Source organism: Engraulis encrasicolus, chromosome 15 (assembly GCF_034702125.1).
Source record: "Engraulis encrasicolus isolate BLACKSEA-1 chromosome 15, IST_EnEncr_1.0, whole genome shotgun sequence".
NCBI lineage: Eukaryota > Metazoa > Chordata > Actinopteri > Clupeiformes > Engraulidae > Engraulis > Engraulis encrasicolus.
In genome coordinates, this window is record NC_085871.1 from 1,465,001 (window position 1) to 1,490,000 (window position 25,000).

The following is a 25,000-nucleotide window of genomic DNA, read 5'->3' on the forward strand; positions in this document are numbered from 1 at the left end:
ATCGTACAGAAAAGACACTGGATTTATTTTCTGATAGCCAAAGCAGTAAGCACAATGGTCGTCCCTGCTCATCAGTAATAAAAAAACAAATAGGCTATTGAATAAATTCATGATTGGTGTTTTAAACTGTGATGCTGTTGTTGCCTAAACTGATAATGACCAACGGTGAAAAATATAAGAAAACAAGCTAAACTGATCAAAGTTGAATGTCTTGCAGACTTGCTCCCGTTTTGCTTTTTCTTACTTATTTGTTTTCAACCATATGAAAAACCACAACGGGTGTGAACATGTATGCACACGGCCGGTTTTGTTTCCGTGATTATATCTGTCCCTTTGTCTTGCACCTGCATTTTGGATGGGCGCAGAAAGGTGATTAGCCTAATGGTCGAGTTGCTCTCTCTGCCCAATTCACAATGAAGTTTCCACGGACGGCAAACAAACCACATGGCCGCCAGCAAACAAACCGATTAGGTACGAGCAGTCGTAAAGGTTTACGTTTGCACTTGCGTCGAGGCGTCGAGACGATTGGATAAGTGACAGCGCAGCTCAGCAAGCAATTGGCTCTCGTTACCGGACAGGTGGGAGTGACGCCGGCAAACGCCATGTTCGCGTAGCCAAATGCTCTCGTTCATTCCTATGGAAGGTTTCATGAGTGATTCGTCTCGTATAAGACCGTCTCTGGTGCTAGTGTGTGTTAGTGTGTTATCATCATTACCTTCCTCATTAGCAGGTGGTGTGTTGCCGTGTCTGTGTGTGTTAGTGTGTGTGTGCCAGTGTGTGTGTTATCATCGTTACCCGTCTCGTTAGCAGGTGGTCTGTTGGCGTCTATGCTGCGTCTCCTCTCTGACGGTCCGCGTGTGGACTGCGCCCTCTGCTGCTTGAGTTTGGCATAGCGGTCGGACATTCGCAGAAGTCTGTAGGTGGAGACTCGGTGCTCGCTCTGGAACGCCACCACTGTCACCGTCTCACACACCAGCGAGTCCCAGAACCTACACACACACACACACACACACACACACACACACACACACACACACACACACACACACACACACACACACACACACACAAATAATACACATGCAGACACACACAGGGGTGTCACATCTACAGGGATGCCATTGAGAGTATCCTGACCAGCAGCCTCTATGTCAGGCACGGCAGCTGTCTAGCTGCAGACAAGAAGGCACTAGAGAGGGTGGTGGGGATGGCAGAAGAGATCATCAGATCGCCCCTACCGGCCATTCAGAACCTGTACACTTCACTGTTCCAAGAGGGCAATGAACATCATCAAAGACACCACTCGGCCAGCAGCACACACACTGTTCTCCCTACTACCATCAGGGAAGCGCTATCACAGTATGCCGCACAAGCAGACGGGGAAACAGCTTCTTTCCACAAGCCACCAGAATCATCAATACACTGAAGAAAAGCACATGAACATTCCAAGGACACTGGAGAACATTCCATGAATTTCTTTCACCATGCAACGTGCACTTTACTCTTTGCACTTTGCATACAGCATTTACACTACTTCACATTACCTTTATTACCACTGATTGTACTAACTTGTGTGTGTGTGTGTGTGTGTGTGTGTGTGTGTGTGTGTGTGTGTGCGTGCGTGCGTGCGTGCGTGCGTGCGTGCGTGCGTGCGTGCGTGCGTGCGTGCGTGTTTGTATATTTATTGTCCATCAGTACATTAATCTTCTTATTGCACACTGTGTGTGTCTTATTGGACACCTGCTCAGCCAATCAGAAGACGTTCCGTCTGCTCACCGGGTGATAAAGTGGACTATACACTGTACTCTACCTCTCCTGCAGTTTATTGAAGCTGATGTGATGGAGGTCCAGTAGTTAAATAGATATTAAAGTGGACTATGCTATACTCTACTCTACCTTTCCTGTACTTAACCCCTACAGAGTAGCTTAACCCCTACAGAGTAGGGGGTACAGAGCCTCTGTTATAACCTAACTGTCACCAAATTGGTAATGACCAAGTCTTTATTCATTAGTGCATATTGTCTCAATTTTGGGACAGGAATATAAAAGATAATGAATACATTTTGAATGAATGAAATGAAATGAAATGAATACACCCCTCTGGCAACTCACTTTAGGGTCCCGAGCCGCCAGTTAAATACCTTTCCTCTCCTGCACTCTACTCTACTACTCTACCTCTCCTGTAGTTTCTTGAGGCCGATGCGATGCCTCTCTTCTTCCCAGGCCAGCTCTCTTCGAGCTTCCCAAACACGCTGAGACGTCAAACGCTCTGTCTCCTCACGGAACCGAGGATCCAATTCCAACTCCTACAAGGGAGGGGGCAGAAAGATGGAGAGAGATGAAGAAAGAGAGAGAACAGATAAAGAGAGAGCGAGGGGTGGAGAAAATACAGAATACAATTTTGCAGGGCTTCTCTAACTTTTTGTGCTCTGTGCCACATGAGAAAATATTGAGCTCTCTGAATACCACCTTGACAACCAACATTAGAATATTGCAGCAAATACCTCCTGCCAGTCAATACATCAGAGATTCAATGTTCATGTATTCCAAATGTGATGGCTGGGATTTTTACTTCTTAACGGACTGAGGATCACAAAGTATGAAATATGCACTTAACTGCATGATAGCATATTCCTACGCACTCGTCTGGACTTTAAAATCTATTCAACAATTCTAGCACTTCCACTCTCATACAGATACAGAAAATAAACTGGAGATCAGTGAACATCAGTAAACACACAATTTAGCCATTTGCAGTCAAGACAGTTTCATCCACAAAAGCAGAAGCAGAGACAGTCACATTGGTTTTCACAGTTGTGTTATGTTATTGCGTATCAGGTCTTTTCGTCGAATGAATTGGTGAGAGGGGACCATTCGAACAAAACGTTGGACCATTAGTATAAGGCTGGGGATCTTTAGTCGAGGATGGTCCGTCTACCGCAAAAGCCAACGAAAGGTCCTTAAAATTGAACTAAAGATCCTTAGGTTTCAACTAAAGGTCCCTTCAGTCTGCCTATATTAGAAATGTAAATCAGATTTTTTAATGCTCATTTTAACGGGTTTTCTTAGAATCAGCTTTTTTCATGCTCATTTTAACGGTTTTGTCTATTTAAATATGTTCATTTGAACGGTTTTGTCTAGCCTATTTTAAATAGCCTATTTGTTTTTTGTTGATTTAAACATGTAAATCTATAAATAAAATGTACTTAGGCTACTCGTTTTTACTGGTAGGCTATGTTGTTGTTGTTTTTACGATTAAGTCCATGGCTACAGTAAAGAGAGAGAGAGAGAAGTTAAAACGTTAACACTGCATAGGAGCGCGCTCTCTCTCTCTCTCTCTCTCTCTCTCTCTCTCTCTCTGCCCGGCGAGGCAATGTTCTTGGGCGGTAACTTTTTAGATGCGAAGCACCAGCAACAAGAGAATGCTGTCTGCCTTACACACAACAAAGTTCGCGCATGAGCCAGAGCACTATGCATATAACAGTGTTGAAAACATTACAGAACCCATGCACCTGTGTTAAGTCCATGGCTACAGTAAAGAGAGAGAGAGAAGTTAAATGTTACATTAACACTGGACCGCTCTCTCTCTCTCTCTCTCTCTCTCTCTCTCTCTCTCTCTCTCTCTCTCCCTCTCTCTCTCTCTCTCTCCCTGCCCGGCGAGGCAATGTTCTTGGGCTATAGTTTTATTAATTGAATAAGCTGCCTATTTTGTTTCATATCCTGTCTTTTATTGTTGGAAATCGTCCATCGATCCAGTCAGGCTGCCTATTTTATATCCTATTATTCCCGTGTGTCCTAGGCCTATTTCTTTTGTTCGAAGTCTAAATATATAACTAATATATAACTGATTTACCCGCGATTCATATAGGCCTAGGCCTAATAACGGCACAAACTGAATGACAACAAATAGTTCGCGCATGAGGCAGAAAAAATAACAGTGTCGGAAAACATTATAGAACCCCTGCACCCGTGTTAAGTCCATGGCTACAGTAAAACAAAAACAAAAACACTAAGAGCGAGAGAGAAGTGAAATCGCTATATTAACACTGCATAGGAGCGCGTTCTCTCTCTCTCTCTCTATGTATCTAGTAGGCCTATCTAGTAGGCTAATCTAGTATGTAAATCAAATGTTTTTTTTGTTGCTGTTTTCAGATGTGCTTCATAAATAAAATGTACTTAGGCCTACTCATTTTAACTGGTATGTTGTCGGTTTTTTACGTTTATGCCGTTACATTTTTTGACAATTATCCAGGTTACTTTCTACTCCTTACATTTCTGGAACAATATTTGAGAAGCTTTTTTTCACTTTTACGCCGTTACTTTACTCCGTTACATTTTTGACAAATATCTGTAGGCCTATGTTACTTTCTACTCCTTACATTTCTGGAACAGTATTTGAGTAGGCCCTAGCCCCAGCTGCGGGCAGAGAGGCGGGAATCGCTTTGAATCAGGGCAGCGTGCGTCTACTGAGCACATTTGGTTGTCATGCAGCAAGTTTTCTGACTTTCCGGTAACTTTTTAGATGAACGCTTCTAGCTACCGTCTTCTGTAGGTCTGGAATATACCTACGTGTGGAGTAGGCCTAGAGGTGCGCGGTGGATGTATTATTTCATCCGCAACCGCTTCTTAGAATTTCTAATCCACCTGCTATCCACCCGCCCTAATGTTTTTTTCTCCAATTTCCAAAACCGAATCCACCCGCCATCGCCTATTAGTTTTTAGTATTTAAGATGCTGGGGCACATAGTCGATCGTCTTTTTTCAAGCAGTGCAGGCAGGTATTTACATCTTGCCAGCCTATGTTTTTTAAAAAAATCTCTAACTTACAGCGATTCCCAAGTTGTCTCCACCCATCGCACAAACGTGCGGATGCTTTAATGCAGCCTACATTTTTAGCAGTTTAAATACCTCCAGTCCAAGCAGCACAATCGAAACTATTGGCTATCTAGCTTACAATTTTGGCTGGTATCCAATAAGACGAGTCAAGTGACAGTAGAGTCTTGCAAAGAGTGCAGAGAATTATGTCGCGTGTGTGTGTGAGCGAGAGAGGGAGAGAGAGGGAGCGATTCCAAACTTGTCTCCATCCATCGCACAACGTGAAAGCTAACGTGTATGCTTTAATGCAGCCTAAATTGTACCAGTTTTGCCTCCTCTCCAAGCACCTTTTTAAGTGGTGGCAACCATGCATGTTTTCAACAGGGCCACGCAGAGTGGACAGTGGAATGCTGCTTGAAATAAGTCGATAATGAATAAAATATTATGCGCAACGTCTACAAGAAAAGTAATGGCTATTATTACCGTTGCGCGGTAAAGTGAGGAAGGGATGGATAGATGGATGGATGCTGTCCTATGGAAGGGGCCGTCAAAAACAGTCTACATGACATCTTCATTAAAGTCGTTAAATAAGTATCCATAGCCTACTGTGTTTGACGGCCCATCGTCTTGCAAATATTTTACGCGCAACGGTCATAATGGCGTCTCGCACTACACATGCTCGGATGATGCCAGAGGCGAATAGCAAACAGCCAAATTAAGGCATGTTTCGACATAGACTACCACGACAAGTTACCGTTTGGGTCGCAGTTGGATGTTTATTCAGTAGAATTATGTGCGTAATATCAGCTCCATCCACCAAATGCAGCACAATCCCCGTTACTTTCACGTGAGGTTCAAATGGACATTACTCGACAAAATGCAAGTCTGGGTACCAACAACTGAAGTAGGCTACAACATAGAATATGTACCACATATAGGGGTATTTTCATTTTCAGTCCTTTATGTGCGTTATGCCAGCTTTTATTGAATACAGCGCAGGTTTTGAAGTTCACCAAACGAGCATCAACTTTGTGCAAGTCATTAAAACTCTTTTTTTACCAGCACTGACGTGTACACTGTTTCATTTATTAACTAATTGCACTTTCTGCCTTTCGTTTTCACAGGTGATAAATCCACTTAGTATGCTTTATCCAATTAGCCATGGATGCAGGATCATTCACTGGACTGGACACTATTGTAAGAGGTGAAATTTAGACCACGATTCAGGAACGACAGACAGACGGGAGTAAAGGTTATGGTAGTTTTATTTTTACAATTTCATAAAATACAATTAGGAGGGAAAACCACCACAATATCCATGCAACCAGCAGCGTCTGTAAACTGCTATCTTCTTTGAATAAATGAATAAATAATCACAATCTGGAGACACTGGACGATAGTAGCCTACAAAAGTTAAGTTAAGTTAAGTTACACACTCAGCCACTGCTGCCGGACGTTGGCTCGTCAATTACTTAATCAACTATAACACGCGCAATAGCTACCCAAATGCAACTTACACACAGTTCCCAAAGCTACGGGCCGCGCGCAATGGATACCTACAGCAGCCCTGCCCCACCCCAGCGTGTAGCGCACAAGTCTACACTATTGTCTCGAATGTTGTTATTTCAAGACAGCAAACTGTCACTGTCCGCCGGCCGCTGTCGTGACATATTTTATTAACACTAGTATGTGAGTAACAAGTGAGGAGTTCCTTGATAGTTTCCTTAAGGGTGAAGTAGCCTGGAATACTGTCGCAGATCAGATAGTTCATTTCTAAATGATCCTGTTATGAACCCGAGTTTAGTAGATATCGCGCAGTGAACGAGGCAGCCTGCAAACAGTTTGAAGCGCAATCTGCTGTAACAAGTTAGAAAGTAGCCAAACTCTGTTGCTTGTTAACCTTTTTAAAATTATGCGCGTAAATGGTGGGGGTGGCGTCCGCGCCAATGTAATATCTTGAGCGTGCTCGGTGCGTAATTCCAAGAGCAGCATGAAAAGGAAGAAAAGGAAGATGATGGGCTGACCGAAACGCTTGTCCCCTGTCTGTCGGTTTTATTTACTTTTTTTTTCGGCTTTGTTTAATACAGTTTTTGATTCTGCATTCAGCTCCAGTGTGCTATCCTTTCTTTCTTTTTAAATTATGAGCGTTCACGAACTATCTTTCTTTGCGCACGCTATAAAATGGCAATAAACATGTTTACTATAAACCACTGGTTTACTATGTATGCTTTCTAATGTTGGTAAAGGCGGCAATAAGCGGATAATGTATTGTCCACACGTGGACTACGAAAATATATTTCCTTCGAAGCGGAATAACAGCCCTCCTCCTTCGGCATTGGGGGTGTTATTCGCCCCGTAGGAAAATATTTGTAGTCTAGGTGTAGTCTACTTTTTTGAAGTGGGTATACTGTATATTCTCGCATTTTTGAAGTGGGTATACTGTATATATTTATGCCATTCTAAATAATGGATCAATCAATTTTAAGTTGGTATACTGAATCCCCTAAAATTTAGAAGTGGGTATACTCCGTATACCTGCGTTCTACCACTGCGTGTGGACAATACATTATCCCTTACCTTAAAAGCTGTTGTAGGCCTACATTTAAAAAAAAAAAATCGTCAAAATGCCTCCTGCTCGCTTTGAATCAAAGCAGTGCGGTTTAATGTGTCTAGAAGTAGGCTATTGACCCTTGTGCTCGCTTTGAATCAGAGCATCGCGCGTCTGATTAGACTATAGTGCATCTAGATAAATATCATGTTATATCATATAAATATATCATATAAATTATCATGATATAAATATCATGATAAATAGCCTAATACGCATTGGCGTATTGACGCATAATGTGGCCATGTTAAAAATTAAAAGCCATCTGCGCTGTCTTGTTTATTTCTGATATCCTGCGCTGAAGTCATCTTTATCATAGGCTACATATTATGAATGCAACGGTAACTGAGTGGTTAACCCATCATAACTACATGTAGCCTTGCATAATGGTGCACGTCAATTTGTTGTCATAACTTCGCTCTGTCCCTTTTGATTTCCTCAAGCAATTCATCCCTTTTGTCATTGTCCCTGTTTTACTGTTAGTCTTATGGACCTAGGGCGTATCGATCACCATTATTTGCCTGAAACCTGCAAACTAAACACTGCATGCGCGCAGCCACACAGAGCATTCTCTGTGTCAAAGGAACCCTTTCTCCGCGCCTGAGAATGGCAATACATGTTGGCAGACTTTATTTTGCATAATTCACGATTATCTGGATATATTTGGCTAGGTTACTCAGCAAAGAACATCATTAACGTTAGTGAGGTAACTTTTGGTGTGCTGATACAAACACCAACGGTGAATCACGACGCAGGCCCTACTTCCCCAACCATAGCCTACTGAAAAGGTCCATAGCCATTGTGTTCAACGCCCTTTGATAGGCTCTGCCTGTATCAGGGTCGATAGGCTAATGATGGTGGTCAGGGCGCACATCAGTGTTTGGGTTGTCCATGCTTTTTTCTGGAATACTGTGCCGATTAGCGATTAGATAGAAATGATCATGTTATGAACCCGAGTTTAGTAGATATCGCGCGGTGAACGAGGCAGCCTGCAAACAGTTTGAAGCGCAATGTGGCTGTAACAAGTTAGAAAGTAGCCAAACCATGTTGCTTGTTAACCTGTTTAAATTATGAGCGTTCCACGAACTATCTTTCTTTGCGCACGCTATAAACTATGGTTAACTATGTATGCTTTATAATGTTGGTAAGGGCGGGATAAGCGGGATAATGTATTGTCCACACGTGACTACGGAAAATACATTTCCCTTCAGAGATAACAGCACTCCGGGGTGTTATTCGCCCCGTAGGGAAACATTTTCTTATTCATGTGTGGACAATACATTATCCCTTAGGCCTACCTTTAAATTGATGTCGTACATTTTAAAACATTTCGTTGATATTGTAGTGGTGCAAACGACTGTAGTTATGAGATGGGCGCCAGCCAGGCAGCAAGACTGCCTACCTTTCCAAAAATGAATAAAAATCAGTGACCAACACACTAGAAATAATTCATATCAACACAACGAATATCTTTTCTTACGTTTAGTAGTGCACTTTTGCAAAACCCTCTCAATTTGGAACAGCTCACATCAATGTCTGGCTTTAGCGATTCTTGCGAATGGTGATCTTCTCGGCGCACACTTCATGGTTCCCTCTCTCTTGCTCTCTCGGCTTGTTGCTTCCTGACAGTCTCACCCGCCATTTGAAATTAACTCCATTTTATAGGCTGCGCGTGTAGTTCACAGGGGGTAACGCTGTTATCTCAGGCAGTCCGTTACAATATAGTATATATAAAATAGGCTATAAAATAGGCCTAATGATAAAAAAAGCAGCCTGAACTAAAATTAATAATTAATTTAAAAAAATAGAGACGCACGCACTTTCTACATGGTTCGATTTTTGTTTTCATTGCATTGTGGTGGTAGGCACACAAGTTTGATAAAATATAAAAAAAATAATAGGCTAATAAAATAGGCAGACTAAACTAAACATCTGCCCAGTTACACGAAAGGTCTGCATGGATTGAACGTAACGTCCTTAGGTCTTCGACGAAAAATCCTCAGGTACTGCACGAAACGCCCCATGCCTTCTACGAATGGTCCAACGTTTTGTTCGAATGGTCCCCTCTCACCAATTCATTCGACGAATCGTCTCGAATTCTGTTATTGTATGCCGTCTATGGGCCATTTCAACTCTTGCAACTAATGTAGGCCCTCCTTCCTTTGTTTCTGTCTTTTGCTATTATTATTTATTTTATTTTATTTACTTTTACTTTATTGTTTATTGTCTATGTTCCATTATCCGTATCCTTTGTAATTCACAAAAACTTCCAATAAAAAACCCCTCATATTCCCTTTCAACCTAGTGCACTTACCGGTAACTTTTCGTCATTCTACTTCAAACATCACTTTGTCATGTCGCCTTTGGCTAAGCCCCGCCCCCTTCAGTTACAGTTGCTAGGTCGGACAGATAAACATTTTATGCGGTGATATCAGCGTGATTTATGCAGTGACTGCAAATCACAGCAGTTGTTCACTCGTAATAAATCTAAAAAAACAATCCATTCATAATACTGTCGGTGCAAGTATTTATTTCCTGAACTGTCATGCATCACAGTTGTTTAGCTGTTGTGGGCTCTCAATTTCTTTCCTGGGTAGGCATGTTAACGAGCACCATGGTAAGCTAACTTGCATAATCTTTGAGCCCTAGCTCAAACTGTAGGCTAGTTGCTAGACAAAATCACCCAACGTGATGGCTGTGGTCATCTTCAAAGCAACCACAACAATGTGTAACATTAACGTTTGCCGTTTATATCTTCAGTAGCCTAACAAAATAACGTCCATCAGCTGCTAGTCAAAAGAAAACAATCCTGACGCTGACGTGACTGATAGTTAACTTTGCTAGCGCTGTTTCTTCATTAATTAGGACAGAAAACCAAAATCCTACCCTGAAACAGGTTCGTGTTTTGCTTACGACCTAACTGAAAAGTTACACGAGTGAGATGGTGGCATGATTGCATGATAACACCTCAAGCACCCTGACCCTGAGCACGGGGGCTCCGCAAGGTTGTGTTCTCAGCCCCCTGCTGTTCACGCTGCTGACATATGACTGCACAACGACCCACAGCACTAACCATCTAGTGAAGTTTGCGGATGATACAACACTGGTGGGCCTCATCACCAAGGGAGATGAGACTCACTACAGAGAAGAAGTAGACCTGCTGGCCAGATGGTGCAAAGACAACAACCTCCTGCTGAATGTCAACAAGACCGAGGAGATTGTTGTCAACTTTCAGAGGGTCCAAAAACAACTGCCACCACTGACCATCGACGGCGATGCTGTGGAGAGAGTGAGCAGCACCAAGTTCCTTGGAGTGCACATCAGCGACGACCTCTCTTGGACCACCAACACTACATCACTGGCGAAGAAGGCCCATCAGCGTCTCTACTTCTTGCGCAAACTAAAGAAGGCAAGTGCTACACCCTCCATCATGACAACATTCTACAGAGGAACCATAGAGAGCGTCCTGTCCAGCTGCATCACAGTGTGGGGAGGAAGCCGCACGGAGAAAAACAGGAAGACACTCCAGCGTGTTGTGAACACAGCGAAGAAGATCATTGGAGTACCACTCCCCTCCCTGCAGGACATTTACACCACACGCCTCACCCGGAAAGCATTGATGATCATCAAAGACACAAGCCACCCTGCACACGAACTGTTCAGCCTCCTGCCCTCTGGAAAGAGGTACAGGCGCCTCTGTTCCCGTACCACCAGGCTGGCAAGCAGCTCAATGCACCAAGCAATCAAGATACTGAACACTCAACCCACTCTCCCTCCACTGTCAGCCTCTAGCCAGCAAGGCCACTGACAACCCCCCCCTCATCCCCACCACCATATCTGCGACTGAACATTCCACCTGCACTACTATATTTGTGACTGAACTTTCAACCTGCACTAACTCAAAACATGCGCGCACACACACACACACACACACACACACACAAGCACACTGCACTTTCTGCACTAAACCCAAACATACACACACTGACACACAACTCACACACACACACACACACACACACAGACACACAGAGACACACACACAGACGCACACCGCACCTTCTACCTGCACTAAACACACACACACACACACACACACACACACACACACACACACACACACACACACACACACACACACACACACACACACACACACACACACACACACACACACTGCTGCTGGTGTACTTGATAGACCTATTTTAATATTTATTTTTCTTCAAAATACTACTATTACTATGTCAGAACGCTATAAAGGACTTTTAGGAAAAGCACAACAATTACCTCCTCTTAATGTATGTTCTCTACAAGTCTTCTGTTGTCCAGTCTTGCACTTTAAATGTCTGTATGTGCACTGTCTATGTCCATACTGTCTTATGTCCATGTATAAGTACTGTCTATGTCTAGTATACTGTCTATGTCCTTACCTAGATTAGTCTATGTCTGCATGGGAAAGCAAGAAATGTAATTTCAAATTCTTTATATGACCAGTGCATGTAAAGAAATTGACAATAAAACCTACTTGACTTGACTTGATGATTGGAGCCCTAAAAGTATGTTTGCTAATCCGTGTGCTATCTAGTCAAGTCAGTGTGAGGATGCCGAGACCCTTCAAGCCAGACTCTCCAACTGCTTAGACCAGTTTTAGGGAAAACGATCATTGGAAAGCGAATACCTCCTGTTACCTCGCTAGGAAACTTGCACCTTTGTCACAAATACCCCAGGCACAATTTCCAATCATATTTTAATAATAATATGACCGTAATATCTTGCTAAAACCGACTTAAAAATGTGATTTTTGCATTGAGTTCAATGGAGCGCTGTCAAACCTAGTCAAGTCCGACTTTTGTCTCGTCCGTTTGCTGCGCTGTGATTGGTCAAAACGCATTTTAGGGCGGGCCTTAGCCAGAGGTGAATTACTGGGATGAGCAGTGTCCTACCCCCCACACACACCCACCAGCAGTAAACACATTTCATTGAAAGAGAAATTAAAGGCATTGTGCGTGGCATCAACAGCTACAGTCACATGCCCTACATGTCTTTTTACGCTACTGAACTATAATTATGCATTATGGTTTCAGATTTATTCATTTCAATATTGCAACATTTTGGACCAAAGAGACATGATGGACTGCAAGACTTTGATCAGCTTTCAAATCAATATGGGCGACGTGCTTGCATGTGTGCGTGTGTCCTCACCGCAAGATGCAGCCTGACGTACAGGGGCTGTGCACATGCACACTCATGCACACGTGCGTGCGTGTGTGTGTGTGCGTGTGTGTGTGTGTGTTTGTGTGTCCTCACCACCCGGTGCAGCCTGACGTGTGGGGGCAGGGAGTCGTTCTCCTGTAGAATGTTCTGGAATCGACTCTGCAGCTCGGCCAATTGTGTGAGCCGTTTGGCTTTACGTAGCTCCGCCTCTCGACGCAGACGATCACACTCAACCTTCTGCTTAGCTGTCTCAATGCTAAACACATACACACATACAAAATTCACCGTTTGTTAAAAACAAAAGTTCGGGAGAAGCGTAATGAAATTTGACATGCCGTTATTACCACCTGCATTCTGTTCTCCGCTCAACTGTCATTTGTCAAAATTCGGTGCGAAAACATAAGCACGCCTATTTACCCACCTGAATCGCATTCACCGTTCAGCCATCATTCGGTCTAATTTCAGTGCACTGGAAATTGCAACGCCCCTTAATTAACTACACAGCATTTATTCTCTGCTCACCTGTCTCCAGTCAGAAATGTGCTTTCTTGCTCGCACCCACTACCTCCCCGTTCACCTCCCTTCCATCGCTGTTCGGTCAATTCATCGGGCGTCTTGCTTCCTCTCCCGTTCATCTTACCCATTGCTCTCTGACCATCATCGGTCGGGGGGGGGTGTCCGCTCAGACCTTGCACATATCTGCGGGCACAGATACTGCCCGAGCTCTCAGTGGCGCCCCATTCTCCCGAGCTCAAGAATGTCTACCGCATAGACCTTTCTCAGTACCAAGACCAGCGATCTTGCCTAATACGCAGCGTAATCCAACTATCTCAGTTTCTCGAGTGCAGTGGTCCGCACGGACTCCGTGAAGCACTTTGATGATCGGTCCACCGTGTGGACAGCTGCTCTCCTGCGAGAGCCGCACGATCACAAGAAGTCCGTTCTCCAGCGAGAACGAAGATGTATGCATACATGATTGATCTAAATTTCAGATAGTGAATTTTTGTGTTACTGCCCTGAAGAAGGCACTCATGCCGCTACGCGTGGACCTTGTTTTTAATATGTCCATGTAGGACCTGTCATATTAATAAAGACATTTTAATTTGGAGTGCCTTAGTCAGAGAATTTATTCTCATTTTTTGATCCTGGAAGTACTATACCTTGGACTAAAGAGCACCCAAACCCAAGATGCCAACAAACTATCTGGATAAGAGCACGCCATACTCCACAAACTTAGTGAATTAATGAATACTAATATTGTGGCACACCATGCTAATTGTGTGGTCATCTTCACAGCATGCTAGTGCCATATATGGATGTCACATCATGCTTAATGTTAATAGTGCAGCATACGACTCTCACTGTAGGTTGTGGGGTTATCACACAATACTCAATGCTAATATTCACACCATGCTAAATGGTATTAGCACATAATAGTGTCATCTCACCTGTAGGCTGTGGGGTCGTCTATGTCCTGGGCAGCTTTCTCCGACTCTAGACCAACCTAACAAGGACACACACACACACACACACACACACACACACACACACACACACACACACACACACACACACACACACACACACACACACACACACACACACACACACACACACACACACACACACAGACAGACAGACACAGACATATACAGACACACAGAGGTCATCTTCTGCTGAGCTATTGCTACTGTCTCTCTGTGTGTGTGTGTGTGTGTGTGTGTGTGTGTGTGTGTGTGTGTGTGTGTGTGTGTGTGTGTGTGTGTGTGTGTGTGTGTGTGTGTGTGTGTGTGTGTGTCTATACTACCCTAGGTGATGGGACTTTAGCCTTGTGTTTCTGCAGTGCCCTCTTGAGGTGATCTGGAGGCAGCATGCTAAAGGAGAAGATGTTGCCATCCTGTCCGGTCGTCAAGACGAACTGGTCATCATAGGAACAGGTGATATGCTGCAGGTGTCCGTAGTGGTTGTCATGGACACTGAGTGCCCAATAGGAGTGCAGAGAGCTGAGCTGGTGGTCGTTAGGGAGGATGGGGTAGGCCCGGATCTGGCCTGAATGCATGCCGCACAGGAGCAGGTCACGACTGGAACTGGGGGGCAAATAGAAGGGGGCAGGTATTCGTTAATGGACACACACACAAGTAAACATACTCCCCGCCTTCTCTGGAATGTTGGAATGACATTTACTTATAGAGATCACATTGGTCCAGAGCCAATTTTAACACTATAAGCGGTTGATTACAAAAACGAATTTCATTTTCCGCATTGAAAAATAATACAGATGGCATTTAGATGATAATCTGCATACAAAAATAAGTGAAATACCTGTACAGTGGAAACCGTTAGTGGTCACAGATATACTGTAGTAATCGAATCCTCTCAGAGGCTTGCTGCTAACGCCTCTGCCTTTTCCTAGACTAACACTGGTACTACATGTCAGCGGGCGAGGTAATGAAGGCGAGGCGTTCCATTATTTTCGATTGGGAAGCGAGGAGAGAGGTGATGACGTAGGGAAGCGAGGAGAGCGGGCGGTTTGCGAGTGGGGCGATAAATTTGAGCTTGGTTGAAAAATATGAATGAGGACCGTGCACCGTGAAGGTGTAACCAATGGGAGAGCTTTCAAAACGGCTCTAGGAGACTACTTATTTAATTCAGAGAAAATATCTTCCTCTTTCCAGCCATGATTTGCGCGCTTGCTGCCCATGTCAACTCGTTACGTTAGGCCTATTTCAGACTGGAGTGGGGAAGCGGGGCGGGGCGGGACAGAAGCGAAAGCGAGTGTTAAAGGCTGAGTAGAACACACTGCCCGATACTAGGCAGAAAGACAGCCGTCATCTCACTGCCGTCCCGCCACGCTCTAGTGTGGATCTGGCCTTAGGTAGCGAGGCAGAAGCATAAGGCCGAAGCAGGAGTCCAGAAAGGAATCATGGGAGTGAAAAATAAAATGGCTACATGTGTTTACATTCATAAAATGGCCAAAAATAAACATTATAAGCGGATTTATTGATTAGTATAAACAAATTATTTAAACAGCATTTGTATAGAAATGGTTTTGCCCCAAGACTTTTGATCTATATAAGCGGTTGATAACTACTGTATATCCGTGACAACTATAAGCGGTTTCCACTGTATTTAATTTTCCATAGATAATGTGCATCTTTCCTACAGCGCATCCCTTAGATACCGTCAGCATTCAAAACAAAGATTCTATGTGGGTCCTACCAATTCTACAGAATTAATGGTCACCCAATCAGCTAATCAGAAAAGAGAATTCCGTTGCGAAGGCAGATAAGGGGGATTTACTTGAATGCTAGTGTGTGTATGGGGTATATGGGCTATTTACTTGAATGCTAGTGTGTGTATGGGGTATTTACTTGAATGCTAGTGTGTGTATGGGGTCGGTATCGGCGTCCTGTATGGGGATGAAGGCGAAGGGCTCGTGCTGCCTGCTCTCCGCATCTCCAGTCTCATCCTCAGAGAAGCGACAGTGGTACAGGTAGCCGCTATCGTAACCTCCCTACGGGGTATTAAACACACACACACACACACACACACACACACACACACACACACACACACACACACACACACACACACACACACACACACACAATAATACTACCGACATACAAACCCCAACTCCGATGAAGTTGGGACGTTTGGTAAACAGTGAATAAAATCAAAATGCTATCATTTTCAAAACATTCAATCTATTCATTAGATGGAGAATAGTGAAAAGACAACATATTAAGTGTTAAAACCGAGAAAAAATATTGTTCTGGGGGACATAAGTACTCATTTCTAATTTGATAAATCCAACACGTCTCAAAAGAGTTGGGACGGGGACAATAAATGGCAGCAAATGTCGAGGAAGACTAAAAACAAAACAAAAGACAACACTTAACAGTTAAATACATTAACCGATGAGATGATTTTATATAAAAAACAGTGTTAATTCCTATCTTGGACATGATTTCACCAGCTTAAATGGTGGGTGTATTCCTTGTCATGTTTTGCAATGTTTTCCTTTCTGTAGTGCTTACAGTGTGACAGGTCTTGACCAAAAACCCACCATTTTATCACCTGCTGGTCCTTATGATGGAGCCAAACTGTTAAAACATAGTAGAGAATGCAATTTGACCTTACTATGTGGCAGTAATCGAAGATCTCCCTTCAAAATATAATGCATGAGTGGCTTTTCATGCTGTTTAAAACCCATTTATACCATTCAGCACTGTATTTAACTCTACAGATGAGTGAGAACATCTTAACCAATGCACTACTGCATCCGCATGCCATCATGGAGGCTGACTTTTGAAGCTAGCACTAACACAAGTTGGATGGTCCATTTTCACTGTAGCACAGGATGTGCAATGCTCTATTATTGTCAAAAAGAATGGACTTCTACAACTTCTGCTGACTTCTGTAAGCAAAGGACAGTTTCCCATGTCTTCTGGGTCTATTTCAAGTGAGCTCAGGTGCTTAGGAGAATGTTAAACCCCTGTATCATTTTCATGCATTAAGCATTCTTAATATGGTCAATTTTCAATAGCTCTAGCACTCCAGGAATTAGAGTGAGACTACAGCCAATATATATTTCATGATGTCATGAACCTATACAATGATTTTATTAACAAAAATATGTCTTATATACACTCAATTGTGGTAAATCAAAGGGAATTCAAAAATGTATGTAATGACTATGGTAATTATTCCCTTTGCATCTTTAATTCTGAGTGACTCAGCCTCTCTGTGATGATCTTATACCTGGACACCTATATTGTCCGTCAGTACAATTCATTTTGAAATGTTCTTCTTTGTTGTTTTATCTTATTTGGATGTTTACTAAATTTCACTGATCCCCGTCCCAACTCTTTTGAGACGTGTTGGATTTATCAAATTAGAAATGAGTACATATGTCCCCCAAAACAATATTTTTTCTCGGTTTTAACACTTAACATGTTGTCTTTTCACTATTCTCCATCTAATGAATAGATTGAATGTTTTGAAAATGATAGCATTTTGATTTTATTCACTGTTTACCAAACGTCCCAACTTCATCGGAGTTGGGGTTTGTATTAGTGCATAAGGCATATTAGTGCAATAGTTTAGCAGTGGTATAGGTAGCCACTATCGTAGCCTCCCTATGGGAGGAGACACATGGAACAATAGAGGAAGGGAGAAAAGGAGAGATGGGGAGGAGACAGTAACACGTATAAAGTCATATTTAAGGAGAATGAAGGAGACGGACGTGTTGCTAATGCCATAAGCTCTCCCATTATCACCTACAATAGTTTAGCAGCATTTTATCGGAACTAGGGATTTGTGTGTAAAGCCTGAAGCCTGTGAGCAGAGGGTTGAGGGGAGGGAGTGTGGGGACAGCATTGTGTGTGCGTGCGTGCGTGCGTGCGTGCGTGCGTGCGTGCGTGCGTGCGTGCGTGCGTGCGTGCGTGCGTGCATGCGTGCGTGCGTGCGCATGTGTACGTGTACCATAGAGAGCCAGAAGTGTCCTGGCTGAGAGTAGAAGCCGCTCAGTAGAGGGCTGGGAGGGGAGGGAATGTAGAGGGGCGGTAGTTCCTCCTGCTCCTCCCCCTCCTCCGTCTCCTCTCCTTTCTGCTCCTCTTCGCTCAGCTGTCTCCCCTCCTGCTGCGCCTTCGTCTGGCGCTCCTTCAGACGCGCCGCACGCTCCTCCGACCGCTTCTGACGCATCGCCTCGCGACGAGCGACCTCCGCATCCCTCTGCACCCGCACACACACACACACACACACACACACATACACCACACACACGCACTCACGCACACACACATACAACACACAAACACACACAACACACGCATAAAGACCCAGACAGACACCTTCATGGAAACCGAGTGTTGAAACTCCTTACAAACTTCCAGAGTTAAACCCTGATGTTCACCTTGATCAAACCCATGAACACAGTTAGATTCTTAAACCCACTGTAACCTTTAAAGACTGCTGAATGGTGCCCACCTTGAACCAGGCCTTGATGGAGGTGAATGTGAAGAGGCGTATAACCACATACTACACCTTGATGGAAACCCATTGTAATACAGAGTAGGGCTGCACAATTCATCGAAAATAATCGAAAATCGTGATAAATCATGATGTCGAAATCGTGATTTCAATCGGATTTAATCGTGGCAATAGTGACCTGTGTCCTTGAAGCCAGAACATACTGACAGGCTGGTGTTTCTGGCCAGAAATCTGTCCACCTAAGTTTCATGCTATTGCCTTTACACAATTATTACAATTTATTTTATTTTGCTCGTTCCGTATATAATGAATTCTTGGTTATATTTTATTTTGTTGAAATTTTCAAAAAAATCAGTAAATAATCAATAATCGTGATTAATAATCGTGATTATGATTTTGACACAAATAATCGTGATTATGATTTTTTCCATTATCGTGCAGCCCTAATACAGAGTGATAACGCCAGATGCCAACCTTGATCCATGAACGCAGTTAAAGAGTGATGTAACCCTTGATGTGCCCACCTTGATCCTGGTCTTGATGGAAACCCATTTCAACACCTTTACAGAGTGATGTTCTAATGAAGTCAGATGCCCACCTTGATCCTGGCCTTGATGGAGGTGAAGGTGAAGAGGCGGACTTTGAGGCCCTGCAGGTGGTAGCTGCTGCCCACGTCATGACCCTCCACATCTGGAGCGTCCACCTCCGCGACGTGGCCCGTAGCACACAGGATCAGGAGCGTAGACCTCTCCTACACACACACACACACACACACACACACACACACACACACACACACACACACACACACACACACACACACACACACACACACACACACACACACACACACACACAAGCACAGACACACGGGTAGATGACAGATAGGCAGCAAAAAAATATTTTTTCACAAAACATTGTTTATGAGGGGAAAAAGTATATGTCTACGTAGTGCAGCAATTAATCTTTCAAAAAATCCAAGTGGTCACAATGTTGGTCTATTAATTGATTATTTATTTACGTTGATAAAGCAATTTGCTGAAAATATGTCCTTTGGTGTGACATTAAGAAATAAATATATTAAAGGGACACTGTGCAGGAAATGGTCAAAAAAGGTACTGCAACTATGCTGCTCATTGAAATTGGGCTGCCTATTGCCAAATTTATATGAAAGTTAACTAAGAATTACAAATAATTTCGAGTATGGTCCAAGTACAGTCATTTTTGCAGCTAAAAATGGCTATTTTTGGAAATTCAAAATGGCGGACCATGGAGAAGATCCCCCTTTTCATGTATGAAAAGTGCAATTTTTCCAGTCATAATGAATACTTAGAATTTGGTGGTGGTGGTAAATATTCATGAAAAGGGTAACATTAGTGAATGGGCAGCATGAATTCTGGAAATAAACAACTAAAAATCTCACACAGTTTCCCTTTAAGCAATGTAGAAATGGCTTGATGGAGTTTTATGAACATTGTTACACTCTTCATATTTATTGCATTTTTTAAAGTCTTAATTTAATGAGAAATAACCATTTAAGGATTTTTTTCCCATTAGAGGTGAGCTTATTAGAAACCTTCGAGGAAATACAGGGATATCTTTCTTTTTAAATGTTCAAAATTGTCCGAATTTATACTAACATTTCAGGGATGATAATTTGTTCTTCCCTAATAATGCAATATTCAGTGTTTATCAAAAATATTTGAGCGTTTAAAAAATGTCACACCGTAGGACATTAATGTCACACTACAGGACAGAAATGCAAAACTGAATTAGAAACAAATGTATCAACATGATTATTTTGTCATAATGTAATGCTGTAGTCAATATGGACCGACACTTTATGCTTATAAGTCTTTAAGTCATAGATTATCAGCCTATCGCAACACTTAATAACAGCTATGCGGTCATTAAATTTAACCTGCAGAGCTCATAAGACTCCTACTGAAGTGTGCTCTTGGCATGACCCTCACACCTCACCCTCTTTGTAGGTATGCTATGAATGTCACACCATTGGACCTGTAGTGTGTAGTGGCCAGTGCCTGTTTGGTATCTCAAGCTGGACCATTTATGCTATATTGAGAACACAATATGTATCTAGTCAAACAACAAAATGAACGAAAAATGTCCAACCAGTTGTTTTAAAAGCTATTTCTCAGATATCTAGTCCTTTGGTGTGACCTGTTTGCCCCTTGGTGTGATACTCCAAAGTGTCACACCATAGGACTTTTACCATCACACCATAGGACTTTTGAGCTTTTGAGTTAATTTAAAGCCGTGTCATTGCCAACTGAAATACAATTTCACCTTTAGTAAGATGCATTTGCATACATCTACATAAGAAGAAAATATGAAAAATATACACTATTGTCAAAATGTATTTTATGCCTGTCACACCAAAAGACTACAAAACTAATACATCTTCTGGTAGCAAAACATAATTGATTGATTGAAGGACTCAAAGAGAAAAACCTAAAATCCACCCTTGCCATTGGCTTCTTATGGGTCTAAAGTCACAGTTTATGTACCGCTGGAGCTTCAACAATAGATCATTATCCACAGAATTACCCAAAACTATGATGCCACACCACAGGACATTGTTTTCTGTGACAAAGTTTAATAAGTCCATACGGTCTCAGAAAAACAGGGGGAAAAAAATGATTTGCCACTTGCTAAAATAGACACCTTGAAAAACATTTAGACAAATGACTGAGCTTTGGGGGCGCTGTGGCGCAGCGCGCTAAGCCCCCCACACTTGGGCTTGCATGCCCATGGGGACCCCGGTTCGAGTCCGGACAGGGTAATTTCCCAACCCTACCCCATCTCTCTCCACACTCACTTCCTGTCGCACCTTCACTGTCCTATCTGAAATAAAGGCCCAAAAAGCCCATAAAAATATCTTTAAAAAAAAAAAAAAAATGACTGAGCTTTGATTATTTATATAAAAATGTTTTAATATGGAGAACCAGGCTTGTGACAGTCACACCATAGGACAAATGTGACATTTGACTCAAAATTAAGTATACTTATTTAAGCTCTGGATTAATTACACATTACTTTTTCACAACAATGACACTAGTTTAATCATTTGAAACATTGACAATTTTGAAAGCATGAATTTACTTAACTTTAAGAGCCTGTGACAGCAAAATGTACACGTCACGTCATCTACCCACACACATACGCACACACCTGCTTGACCCCATAGTGTTGGGATTCAAACTTTCAACCCTTTCTGATCTTAAAACCACCTCCCTACCGATTAAGCACAGCCCTCCTATTTCGGCCCCCAGATACAGTACTCACGTGTGACTGAGGAGACCACTCCAAGCTGTGCACAGGCCCCGGCACATTCACAAAGCCGATAGGAGCGTACACCTCCCCCACGCAGAAAAAAAACACTGTACAGTCCACACTCTGGAGAAGGGGGCGGGGGTGGACAGGGAAAACAATGACAACCACATCAATACCATACAATACAGTACAATAAAACCACATCAATACAATGATTTAAAATACAACCACATCAATACGATGCAATACAATTCACAAAATCGGAATGTTGTCACAATGACGGATCTGCTACTATGTGAGCGAGCTGTGCAGGCTGAAAGTTTTCCCGGACGAGCCCCCATTTGTCATGGACTAACACAAGTCCATGACAAAAAATGGGGACAGAGACGTGTAATCAGCGTTTCTTTGTTTTATTATTAGCAACCGATCAATCAACAAAACTAGACTAGTGGGTAGATGGGATTTATCAGTCATCAGTGGTTTAGTGAGAACGGGTGTTGGATGAATGTAATGTGGTGTATGCGTGTTGCATGTTACATCTCAAGAAGTCCAAAACAAAGAAAAAAGATAGCAGCAAAGATAGGTAGTTGGGACTGGAGGCTTTTAGTAGGCAGTAGTGCAGGTGCGGCCGCTTCCAATCATCCAGGCCCCGCCCCCGGGCTCACTCCCTGTCAGCTGAGAGAGGCAAATTAGTCATCTGTGTTTTAAGATGCCAGGGGCATCACACCCCATGTTAAAAGTGTGGTGCTTGCGGCTATGCAATGTCACATGAAAAGTGTAAATTTAAGTAGGAATAATGCCATAATATTGGAGTTTAAGAACGCTTCACCTCACCACAACTTTCTATAGCAAGAAACAAGTAGAATGTTACAAACGTGTATCCAATTTTTTAATATTTTCTCCTCTGTGTTGTAATATGGCGGAATGTTGACATTCACACATACGTACATTCCTGGATGTCCGACTTAGTGAATACATTACAATACAATACAATACAATACATTACAATGCAATATATTACAATACATGACTTCATAAAGTATCAAAATCTATATAAGGTGTGAAGGTGTGAATGTTTTATGATTTCTCACCCGTTGCAAATAAATAGCCATCAACGGCTACCGTGCGCGCGCGCACACACACACACTCACCCCGGTAGCCATGATCTCTCCATTGCGTTCGTAGGCAATGGCGGTGAGTGGTGCATTGTGGGGCTTGAGTGCCTGTTTGAGCCGCAGCTCTCCCTCTCCCTGGTGGCCCACTCCCGTCACTGCAGACAGACGCTGCGGATTAAACAGCTCTAACAGACGCACAACGCCATCCTTAAAGCCCACCGCTAGCAGACCAGCACTCCTGTGGACCTACACACACACACACACACACACACACACACACACACACACACACACACACACACACACACACACACACACACACACACACACACACACACACACACACACACACACACACACACAGATACAGCTCAGAACAAAGTCTGTAATAGCAATCTGAAGCAACAGAGAGATGTTTCCTAATACTTGGGGTTTAGAAAGCCTTTATTGTCTTTCAATACAATGTTTACAATGTTTGGAATGTAAGCATACGTTTTTTTGAAAGCAAAAACCCCATTGTCATAGTTTACAGGTCTACCTTCTGTATACCTACAGTGCCTTCAAAAAGTCTACACACCCCTCCTCAAATGTCAGGTTTTTGTGATGTAAAAAATGACAGAAAGACAAATTAATTCACAGCTTTTTCCACCTTCAATCTAAACTATTAACCTGTACAATGCAATGGAGAAACAAACATAAAGCTTTAAAGGGAAACAATAGAAAATAAAAAACTTCAATTAACATGGTTGCATAAATATACACACCCTTAAATTAATACTTAGTTGCAGCACCTTTGGGGTTGTCTGGGCTATTCCAAAACCTCAATCTTATTCTAGTGAAGCCATGCTTTTGTAGACTTAGGCGTGTGCTTGGAGAAATTGTTGTTCTGAAAGATTAGTTCCTCTGCATCTTCACCTTTCTACCAGGGGGGCGACGGTTTTGTGCCACTACCACGGCACCTGTCGAAATTTTCATAATTCCCTCCTCCCTAATGAAGGCCCCAGTTACAGCTGAAGAAAAACAGCACAAAAGAACAATGCTGCCACCACCATACTTCATGTTAGGTATGGTGTTATTGCGGTGATGTTTTGCGCCAAACATACCATTTTGAATTATGACCAAAAAGTTCAATCTTGGTGAGGTAAATTTTGCAAAAAATACTTCTGTAATCTCCCAAATGCATGTGAGAAGATGTGTTATGGTCAGGTGAAACTGAGGTTGAACATTTTGGACATAATTCCAAAAGGTATTTTTGGCACAAAACATCACCGAAGTAACACCATACCTAACATGAAGTATGGTGGTGGCAGCATTGTTCTTTTGTGCTCTTTTTCTTCAGCTGTAACTGGGGCCTTCATTAGGGAGGAGGGAATTGTGAAAATTTCCACAGGGGCCGTGGTAGTGGCACAAAATCTTTGGCCCCCTGGTTTAAAGGTGAAGATGCAGAGGAACTAATCTTTCAGAACGACAATTTCTCCAAGCACACGCCTAAATCTACAAAAGAATGGCTTCACCAGAATAATATTGAGGTTTTGGAATGACCCAGACAAGCCAAAGGTGCTGCAACTAAGTATTAATTTAAGGGTGTGTATATTTATGCAACCATGTTAATTGAAGTTTTTTATTTTCTATTGTTTCCATTTAATGCTTATGCTTGTTTCTCAATTGCATTGTACATGTTAATAGTTTAGATAGAAGGTGGAAAAAGCTGTGAATTTATTTGTCTTTCTGACATTTTTTAACATCACAAAAACCTGACATTTGAGGAGGGGTGTGTAGACTTTTTGAAGGCACTGTACATGTACGGTATACCTATAATTTGCACTGGTCTGTGGATCTTGGTTAATTACAACAGTCAAAAAATAAGTTTATACTGATTAAGCTTATGTATTGTCATTATTCAAAATCGATGTGAAAAAAATAATTATCACTGTTCTCAAGTCAGATATTTATAGGCGATT

General features: G+C 42.6%; 1 protein-coding gene across 1 annotated transcript in view; it reads right to left on the reverse strand.

Moving 5' to 3' along the window:
• LOC134463598 (cilia- and flagella-associated protein 44) overlaps nucleotides 1–25,000 on the reverse strand; it is a 50,852-nt gene that overhangs the window by 15,332 nt on the left and 10,520 nt on the right. Inside the window, exons 13-22 of the mRNA XM_063216775.1 lie at nucleotides 23,076–23,285; nucleotides 21,937–22,047; nucleotides 19,229–19,381; nucleotides 18,124–18,372; nucleotides 16,008–16,150; nucleotides 14,444–14,723; nucleotides 14,085–14,140; nucleotides 12,730–12,892; nucleotides 2,176–2,306; nucleotides 796–989 (exon numbers count right to left, since the gene is read on the reverse strand). Coding sequence (XP_063072845.1) covers nucleotides 796–989; nucleotides 2,176–2,306; nucleotides 12,730–12,892; nucleotides 14,085–14,140; nucleotides 14,444–14,723; nucleotides 16,008–16,150; nucleotides 18,124–18,372; nucleotides 19,229–19,381; nucleotides 21,937–22,047; nucleotides 23,076–23,285 — 1,690 coding nt within the window. The remainder of the gene's footprint in view (nucleotides 1–795; nucleotides 990–2,175; nucleotides 2,307–12,729; nucleotides 12,893–14,084; nucleotides 14,141–14,443; nucleotides 14,724–16,007; nucleotides 16,151–18,123; nucleotides 18,373–19,228; nucleotides 19,382–21,936; nucleotides 22,048–23,075; nucleotides 23,286–25,000) is intronic.